Source organism: Podarcis raffonei, chromosome 3 (assembly GCF_027172205.1).
Source record: "Podarcis raffonei isolate rPodRaf1 chromosome 3, rPodRaf1.pri, whole genome shotgun sequence".
NCBI classification, from domain to species: domain Eukaryota; kingdom Metazoa; phylum Chordata; class Lepidosauria; order Squamata; family Lacertidae; genus Podarcis; species Podarcis raffonei.
The window spans coordinates 57,740,658-57,751,033 of record NC_070604.1 but is presented as its reverse complement, the minus strand read 5'-3'; the positions used below and the strand labels follow the sequence as shown (position 1 = coordinate 57,751,033).

Below are 10,376 nucleotides of genomic sequence, written 5' to 3'. Positions count from 1 at the left end.
TTTATTTTAAATACAACCTTTATTATAAAACGTGAATCAATCCTTTGGTACAGGCAAAATATATATTGAAAGAAAATGCTTTGAATGTTGATTTTAACAGGATCAGTTATGAGCCAATAAACCCACATCCTAACTCAAGTGAAAAGTTTGCGTCCCTGGGTCTTGTGAGGACACGAGTGACAAAAGACAAACAAAGACCAAATGAAGAGATAACCAATTTCATTTTTCATGCTGAAATGAAATAAAAGTTTAAATCAATTACAAATGCCACTAGTTCACTTTAGAAACTTATGGATACACAGAAGGTTGAGATCACTGAATAAGTCAGATTTGAGAAAGGGCAGCGCAGAATGCTCTCAAAAGGATTTTAAAATCCTAAGTGATCTCAGTGCCTTGTGACATTTTGAAGGAGTGAGGAAAGAGGGTTTTTCATTTTCCTCTGTATACCAGGACGTCTCTAGAGTCCAAACTTCAAAAGGGTATCCTGGGGTTATTGACAGGTGGCATTCCATTTCCTCCAAAGATTAGACAGCCTACTATGTCAAAAATAAACGGCTTAATATAGCCTCGGATTCTGGAGAAATTAAAAAAATGATAGGGCTGGGGGAAGAGAAAAAAGGTTACCTTAGAAATGAAGAAAGGAGGGGCTTTCCAGATAGTAGCACAACACTTGTGCCATTGTTACAAGGGATCCAGAGACCTTTCGTACGATTCAGAGATACTTCCATGTTCTGAACACTCTGTATTCTCTGGCCAGGAAAATGTGGTACTCAGAGCAGCCCATTGCCATGGTGACGGCTGTGTGGAACACAGCTCCCATCAGCCAATGGCTGTTGTTGTGTGAATTGTGCTTGCATGAGAGCCATGGGCACCTACTAGATTGTCCCCATGGTGCCTGCCCAACATTCCCCATTCCTGAAACATTGTGTGAATGTGGGGTTGTACAATTTATTGTCTCCCTATCTCTGCCCGAAACACTGATAAACACTGCTACCAGTCTATGTAGACAATAACTGAGTTAGATGGGCAAATAATCTGGTCTGGTATAAGGCCGCTCCCATGTTATTCATTTGTTTACATTTTTAGATAGTGCTCCTTTTGGCTGGGCTACAGAAATGCTGCAAGGAGAGTTCTTAGGGACCTCTTAAAACAAAAAGCACACTGGCAAGTCTGCCTTTCCTGCATCAGTGCCCTACCATTTTACAGCTTTTAGAAATGGATTGTTATTTCTGGAGTTTGAACTCTCCTGCTCCACTCTGAAGCTCCCATCTCCCAGGATTCATTTTCTGCTTTCTTTTTTAAAGCCTTGGTCAAGCTCCGTTGCTGCAGCACAGTGAACCCTACATCTTTTACATTAGTACAGTGCGCCTCCGGCTCTCAATCAGGGCTAGGAATGTTTCACGTTAAACACAAAGGGAAATGTTTTGGATTTATCCTCTGAAAAGCCCCCTAGAGATCAACCTAACAGCAGCAAGTATTTGGGTGGTTGTTGCATTTGATTATTTACACTGTATCCGAGAGGATATGCTGGCACTGATTTTGTTACAGGACTGAAAACAAATCTAAAACCTTGACATGCATTCTGCAGATATTGGCTGTGGACTATAGCACACAAATAACTTGTTATTTCATGGATTAAGTAACACCACTGAAAACCTTCAACAGCTCCTTATTCATGTCTGCCAGCTGTTTGAAGTATTGTGTATTTCAGAGTCTTGCATAAGCTGGGAGTGGAATCTGTTGGTGATCTCCACAAACCAAGCATTTCACAAATATTAGGAATCCATGCTCTTCCCTTCCGTTTCTTGATTTTCCGTTGTGTTGGAAGAGGACGTTTCCCCGCCAGCAGCTCCTTCATCTAAAGAGAAACAACATGTTAGATGTACCCTGAACAGTTTGGTCAAAACATTCTGATCGTTAGGAGGTTTGGTGAAGAGAATTCCGAGTTAAAAATGGATTATGTTAATACTGGACCATATGGAATTCAGAGAATCTGGGAGGTTCTACAATAAAGCTTTGGATGATGGAGATGATATGCTAATTTCATTGTGCAGGAAAAAAGCATGTATATATTACATACTACATGGAAGGTAGCCTGTTGCTGTTTTTTGTTGTGAAGATATACATTTCAGAAGTTCCTGAGTTCCTCTGGCACCCAAAATAAATAAATAAATTTATTATTATTTATACCCTGCCCATCTGGCTGGGTTGTCCCAGCCACTCTGGGAAGCTTCCAACAAATATAAAAGCATAATAAAATATCAAACATTAAAACCTTCCCAATGCAGGACCACCTTCAGATGTCTTCTAAAAGTTGTGTAGTTCTTTATCTCCTTGACATCTGATGGGAGGCCCTCTGCCTGGTTCCCTGTAACTTTGCTTTTTGCAGCGAGGAAACTGCCAGAAGGCCCTCGGAGCTGGACCTCAGTTTCTGGGCTGAATGATAGTGGTGAAGATGCTCCTTCACATGCACAGGGCTGAGGCCATTTAGGGCTTTAAAGGTCAGCACCAACGCTTTGAATTGTGCTTGGGAATGTACTGGGAACCAGTGTAGCTCCTTTAGGACTGGTGTTATATGGTTCTGGTGGCCACCCCCAGTCACCAGTCTAGCTGCTGCATTCTGGATTAGTTGTAGTTTCTGAGTCACCTTCAAGGAAGACCCCACATAGAGCACATTGCAGTAATCCAAGCATGTACCAGTAGGCCCGTACAGTTGGCAGTCACTAGCTAGGAAATAGTACAACCCTTGGCCATCAATGAGGGGTAACATCTTGTTCTCAATCGTTTTGTCTGCATTACCTTCAGACATTGAGAGCTCAGCTAATTTGTGTGGTAGGTCCGATGTTCCAGCACCAGCGGAAGAACCCAGAATGTCTGGTAAGGCATTTCGGCGACCGGCCCGTCCAGAGGCTGCAAAATCTGTGACCACAGGCTCCACATCAGTCATCTCTGACTTCTTTCCTCATAGCAACATTGACTGAAAAACACAGAGTAAAAAGAAGATTGTCAGCTTCAAGAGTCTAGTGTCAGAGAACAAAGTCATCCAGCTATTTGACAGAGGAAGGTAGCTCGCCTTTTGAAAACCCAAATGTCAGCTGGCTGAAGGGAGCACAGAACCAGTTGTTCCTTAGTAAATGTCGGGGGTTCAGCACACCGATGCTGAAATTCTATCCTCAGAATCCACTTTTTCCTTTCTCTCCATTTCCCATTTGTTCTTCAACCACCAGTACTGAGCAGGCATAATAGAAAACTCTCCACATTCATGACTAGTACAAAGAAAAGCATCTGTGGACTTTCACAACTTTGAATAGGCAATTTTGTTTTGTGTATTTTGCGGGTAGTTTGATCAGCCAAATAGAAGATGACCAGCTTTCTGTGTTACTGTCCTATCTCAGAGGAGGATTTTCTTTAAGTTGGAGAGAAAACTTCCCAACAATTCTGAAAGATATGGGGTGGGGGGGAGAAGAAAGAATGGAAACTTTTGTTTCAAATGTATGGCACAGGCTGGGAGCTAGCTGCAGGCTTTCGTCTGAAGAAAATAGATACAAATGGGATTCATAGTATGGTTTTATGGTAATGTGATCTGGTTGCACAACCATATGAAAAGCTTTTTAAATACAGTGGTACCTAGGGTTACATATGCTTAAGGTTGTTAGGATATTTCCGTTCCACCTTAAAAGGGAGCAGGATGTTTGTATAACAGCCTGCGTAAGTTCCTGTCTCACAGGATGTTTATGTTGTAAGTTCGTTTCGTTTTTGGCTGTTTTGCCTGAGCAGTCGGAGCAGACGGTCATGTCTCCTTTGTTCTGACCAACGCCTAATAAACTGTAAATATGCATGTTCTGCTCTCATGCTGTGCAACTTCTGTTGTGTGAATTCTGCTGATAGAGTGTGCACAAGTCCAAGAATGTGGCTATCTTTTCTTGAGGCTTCGTGTCGCTATAATTGCTAGATACTGCATGACTAAGGGAGGTCGATGGATCGTCCGGCACCGAGCTTGGGGCTAAGATGGACTTTATCTCCCTGGCAGTATCCCAACAACAGGTTATGGGCCCAGATTCACGGCACTTGCAGGAGAGTAAGACTGCGACAGACTGCTGAGGTATGTGTGGGAAAAGCGAAAGCAGAGGCTTTTCTGTTGCCGCGGCAGCCTCTTTGATGTCCGGCTGGCCTAATTGGCCTGGGAGCCGAGCCAGAGGCATCGTGATTTATGGGCTGCCGAGATAAGAAGTCTTAGAACGCATAAAGGCTCACGGCTAAAGTAAAAAGCTGGAATGGAGTTTTTCCAAGCCTCTGAAGCTGCTGAGTGTCCTAAATTAAATCGGGACAATTATGAGACCTGGGCAAGATGGTGTGAGAGTTTGCTGCGTCAGTTTGGAGTCTGGCATACTGTATTTGAGACCACTCCAGTTCCTCGGACAGAGAAATGGCAGGGCCAGGATTCGAAGGCCATGGATATTATTGTCTTATCCGTCTCTCTGGAGGAAATAAAGACGCTTGCTGGAAATCTCACGGCACGTGACATGTGGGATGCTTTGAAAAAGGCCCACCAGCCAATAATCCCAGCCCAGAGTTTGACTGCGTCGGAGGTCCTGGCTGTTTCCCAGAATGCGAGTGAATGCAGAGATGCCGAGGGCACCGGTTGCAAGCTGCAGGGGGAGCTGACTGTGATGTCATCCCAGGCAGCATTCCAGCCTCCAGGGGGAGCCAAGGAGTCGGCAGCTGAGAGCTCTGTTTCTCGTGAGAACCAAGGTCAGAGCCTTTGCAGAGGCCGGAAGACCAGATGTAAACAGAGCAAGATGCTTGCAGGTGGCCAGGAGCGGGGGGGCAAGTTGCAAAAGCCCACGCCAGTGGAAAACAAGGCTATGTTAGCTGGCACAGCTCCACCAAAGGCTAAAGGCACGTCTGATGGCCAGGAGCAGGGGGGCAAGTTGCAAAAGCCCTCGCCAGTGGAAAACAAGGCTATGTTTGCTGGCACAGCTTCACCAAAGGCTAAAGGCAAGCTGCAAAAGCCCACGCTGGTGGAAAACAAGGTTTTGTTTGCCAGCAAATCTGCTTCGAAGGGGAAGGCCAGGTTTATTGTTGACTCAGGTTGCACGCGCCATCTCAGCAAAGACCGCCATCTGTTTATCTCCTTCACACCTCAAGATGGAGAGGTCCAGCTGGCTGATGGAAGGACTTTGCAAGCTACAGGAGTTGGAACTGTGAGACTTGCAAGTCTGAATACGACCATTAGCAATGTACTTTTTGTTCCAGGAGCTGCGGACAATTTGCTTAGTGTACCACAGCTAAATCGGCGTGGTTTTGAAATTACCTTCAAGAGGACTGTCTGTGTCATCAGAAAAGGCAAAGAGGACATTTTGCATGCAAAGTTGATGGATGGTTTGTTCTGTCTAACTTATGATGACAATGCTGTTATATCTAATGCTGATTCTTGTTGTGTTGCACAAACTAACAAGGTTCTTCATGCAGGTTGCATTCATGATGCACATCGCAGGTTTTGTCACCTCTCTTGGCAAGCGCTAGCCAAGATGCCTGGGTTGGTTGAAGGTTTGGACATCAAACCTTGTAAGTTTCACATGAAATGTGTATCTTGTGCAGAGAACAAGGTGAAGGTTGCTCCAAAAGGCAAGGAGTCTAGCAGGCAGGCTTCCAAACCCTACCAGCTAGTTCACGCAGACCTGGTAGGTCCTCTAGCGCCCTCTTTGGGAGGAGCAAGGTACTTCATGGTTCTAATTGATTCTTTTTCCAGGTACATTCATGTGTTTATGCTCGAGCAGAAGTCGCAAGCATTTCCTAGGTTCAAGGCATTCTGTGCTTGGTTGGAGAATGCTCATGGTAAACGTATTGGCTGTCTGTTTACTGATCGGGGCGGGGAGTTCACTTCTCAGCAGTTTGAAGCTTTCCTGACTGAGAAGGGAATCCAGCATGACTTGTCAACGCCTAGATCGCCATGGATGAATGGGCTTGCGGAGAGAGCAAATCAAACGTTGCTGCAAGGAATAAAAACCTTGTTGCATGATGCCAACCTCCCTGAGAAGTTTTGGGGGGAGGCTCTCTCGAATTTTGTTTACAGTTTTAATCGCAGACTGTCATCACCTATTGGCTGCACTCCCTATGAGAAAATGTTTGGTAAGAAACCTAACACCAAGCACTTGAGAATCTTTGGTTCTGACATGTGGGTGCACACCCCACAAAGCAACAAGCTTGGGAAGCGTGGGGCACATGGTTTGTTCATGGGGTACGAAAAAGGTGCATACAGGGTATGGATGACTAACTCTAAATCCATAAAGTTCACAAGGAGTGTTGAGTACAATCCTAAGTGGGGGGGAAATGTGGGAATTTTCCAGAGTTACCCAGAGGAAGATGTAGGTGATGTGAAGAAAGCAGATCATGCTGAGAAAGCTGAGGGAACTGAGGATGATGATGATGATGATGATCAGAGTTCGGATTCCAGTTCAGTGGGCGGCGCTGCTGCTGCTGTCAGTGACAGTGATGACACAGCAGACTACAAGAGCGCAAAGGCCTCAGTCAGACCATCTGATGAGTCTGACAATGAACTGGAAGAACCACTGTTCACCATTGGTCACTTTTCTCCTAAGAAAGAGGAGATGAGTCCAGAAGACTTGCGTCTGGTTCGCAGGTCTGAAAGGGCGACCAAAGGCAAACCTCCAAAGAGATTTGCTGATGAGTTTGCTAAGATGGCAACTGCTGTTCTTAGTAGCTCAGAGAAGGTGTGGGAACCTTCAAGCTTCAAAGAGGTCCAGGAGTTAACCTCTAAAGATGCTGAGCCTTGGCTTAAAGCCATGAAGGCTGAAGTTGATTCCTTAAACAGGAACCAGACTTGGGAGCTGGTACCGGTAGTCCCAGGGATGAGACTGGTTGGCAGCAAATGGGTCTTCAAGGCCAAGACAGACCAGAATGGCAAGGTTGTCAGACACAAAGCCAGATTGGTTGCCAGAGGTTTTTCACAGGTACCAGGGCAGGATTACCACGAGACCTACTCACCCACGGTCAAATATGAGAGCATTCGGCTGATGCTCAAGATCGCTGCGGAGGAGAAACTGCATGTTTCCCATCATGACATAAATACAGCTTTTTTGTACGGAATTTTGAACGAGCAGCTGTACATGCTTCCACCTGATGGAATGCAGATACAGAAGGGAATGGTCTGTAAACTGCGGAAATCCTTATATGGTCTCAAGCAGAGTGCCAGGTGTTGGAACACAAAACTCACTGAAACGTTGCTTTCTCTAGGTTTTCACCAGGGCAAAGCTGATTCGTGTGTGTTTGTCAAGGAGGAGGGGCAAAACAAACTGTATTGTTTATGTTTTGTTGATGATCTTCTGATGTTTTGGAAGAATCAGGCTTTTTACCAAAGCACCCTAGCTCAGCTGAAGGAGCACTTTGACATGAAGGATCTTGGTGAGGTATCCAACTATCTTTCTCTGCAGGTGGAAAGGGACCAAGCAGGTAATTTTCTGGTACACCAAACACAGAAAATTACTGATGTATTAACCAGGTTGAATTTGGTTGATGCAAACCCAGCAGACACACCGATGGTGACAGGTTACCAGGTAGACAGTACTGCTGAAGCGTTTTCTGACACAACGCTGTACAGATGCATTCTAGGCAAGTTGAATTTCATTGCTAGATGTTCAAGACCTGACATTGCTGTAAGCACTAACCTGCTTAGCAGACATGCAAACAATCCTACTGTACAGGATTGGAAAGCTCTGAAGCGCATAGCCCGGTATTTGAAAGGGACTATGCACTACAGGCTGAGGTTCACCAGTCAGAAGACTGGAGGTCTTGAAATCTTTGCAGATGCAAGTTTTGGAAGTGACACCACGGATGGTACAAGCACTTCTGGAGTATGCTACATGTACAACCACTGCCTGTTTGACTGGTTGTGCAAAAAGCAGACAACAGTTAGCCTAAGTTCCTGTGAAGCAGAACTCAATGCTCTGTCATTTTCACTCATGGATTGTGAATGGTTGATGCAACTGTTTAAGGACATTGGGGTTTCTGTGAAATGTCCTATACAAGTGTATCAAGACAATAGATCTTGTTTGGCTTTGCTGAACTCGGAGAGTTGCAAGCAAAGAACCAAGTACTTGCAGATTAAGCTACATCGTGCAAGAGAGTGTATTCAGAAAGGACTCATTCAGGTGTCCTACATGCCAGGAAATGAAATTCCTGCTGATCTGTTGTCTAAGGTTGTTAACAGAGAACAACTGAAGGTTTACGCACAAAGGTTGCAATTGGGTTGAACCACAGGTACTACAGGTTACACGGAAAGGGGGAGGATGTTAGGATATTTCCGTTCCACCTTAAAAGGGAGCAGGATGTTTGTATAACAGCCTGCGTAAGTTCCTGTCTCACAGGATGTTTATGTTGTAAGTTCGTTTCGTTTTTGGCTGTTTTGCCTGAGCAGTCGGAGCAGACGGTCATGTCTCCTTTGTTCTGACCAACGCCTAATAAACTGTAAATATGCATGTTCTGCTCTCATGCTGTGCAACTTCTGTTGTGTGAATTCTGCTGATAGAGTGTGCACAAGTCCAAGAATGTGGCTATCTTTTCTTGAGGCTTCGTGTCGCTATAATTGCTAGATACTGCATGACTAAGGGAGGTCGATGGATCGTCCGGCACCGAGCTTGGGGCTAAGATGGACTTTATCTCCCTGGCAGTATCCCAACAAAGGTTACATACGCTTCAGGTTACAGACTCCGCTAACCCAAAAATAGTGCCTTCAGGTTAAGAACTTTGCTTCAGGATGAGAACAGAAATTGTGCTCCAGCGGTGCAGCAGCAGCAGGAGGAGGCCCCATTAGCTAAAGTGGTGCTTCAGGTTAAGAACAGTTTCAGGTTAAGAACAGACCTCTGGAACGAATTAAGTACTTAACCCGAGGTACCACTGTATTAGCATTAAAAACATGTATTTTCTCTGCAATCCAGGAAGCACATTTTTGAAGTTAGAAAGAAGTACTGCTCTGCTATCATGTAACTACAACGGGGGATGGGACGGATGGGACGGATGGACCTGCAGCTCTTTAGCTCCTACCAGCCCCAACCAGCATGGGCAGTGGTTCAGTGATGAGCCACAGATGTTCAACACCCCTGAACTACAAGGGAAAACACCCCCAATTATTTCTAGAGCCTTTCCTGGGGCTGCTGGGAACTTGCAAAGTGCTCTTCCCCATAACAGAACCAGTGATGTGGTTGCTCAGGAGCAGAAGTGCAGTTGTGAAGATCTGACCCCATGAAGCAGGAATAATGCAGCCATAAAGGGAGATTGGATGTGAAGACCCATAATAAGAGGAGTTAGGACCAGGAAGGATAAGGTGATAAATTCAGATTAGTGCTCTCCCTCCCTGCCCAGAGTTTCCATTTGATGGGCCTCTTTGCAACACCCCAGTCCACAACAAGTGCCACCCTTTAAGTTTGATTCCCTGATATGAAATAATATTGTACTGGGGGGGGGGAGCATCCAGTTGAAAAGCCGGGCTTGAGGCTCATTTAAAATGAGAAATAACCATACAGACCGAATAAACTTTCGCTCACATTAGGATACATGGACCACAGCAGGACATAAGACAGGGCTCAGCTGCATATGGAATCGCCTAGATTTGAAGTTGGAGCAGCAGGTGGTGCTGTATGAATTCCTTCACACACATGGCTATTACTTCACAGGACTGGCTCTAGTCACAACAAGAACTCCACAGCTATAAAAAGATATTTTTTGTCATCTGGCCTTCGTAAGGGCAGTGGAGGTCATGCACTCAAAACTATGTCAACAAAATACTCCATCTAGCTGAAAACAAGCCACGAGTCATAAAAGCAACTTGATTCAAGCTCTCGTTAGTTCACACTCTTCTGGAGCAACCCTATGCATGTTGACTCAGGTGCAAGTCCCACGGTGTTCAACAGGGATTACTCCCAGGTTTGTGTGCAAAACACTACAGACTTTGGCTGCAATCCTGTAGGCAGCTACAGGGCTCTTACTATTATCTTATTTGGTTCAGATAAATGTATGAGACCTATAGGTATTCAGTGGTTTTTGTTGCATACTATTATGGGGGGGGGGGGTTATGTTGAGCATAATCGGTCTATAAAATCATGTCAGTTGAGTTACTGACCTTGTACCCACTTAACCTAGGAGTAAGCCCTACTGAGTTCCGAGTAGACATGTAGAAGATTGTGTTTTAAAGCCATCAACCAATTAATTCACATACAGTGGTACCTCGGGTTACAGACGCTTCAGGTTACAGACTCCGCTAACCCAGAAATATTACCTTGGGTTAAGAACTTTGCTTCAGGATGAGAACAGAAATCGTGCTCTGGCAGTGCGGCAGCAACAGGAGGCCCCATTAGCTA

At 45.1% G+C, this 10,376-nt stretch overlaps 1 protein-coding gene across 1 annotated transcript in view; it reads right to left on the bottom strand.

Annotated features, from left to right (window-relative positions):
• Positions 1-10,376, bottom strand: part of PKIB (cAMP-dependent protein kinase inhibitor beta) — a 46,917-nt gene continuing 36,541 nt past the window's right edge. The window contains exons 2-3 of the mRNA XM_053381809.1: positions 2,800-2,977; positions 1-1,858 (exon numbers count right to left, since the gene is read on the bottom strand). Coding sequence (XP_053237784.1) covers positions 1,776-1,858; positions 2,800-2,947 — 231 coding nt within the window. The 5' untranslated portion in view covers positions 2,948-2,977 and the 3' untranslated portion in view covers positions 1-1,775. The remainder of the gene's footprint in view (positions 1,859-2,799; positions 2,978-10,376) is intronic.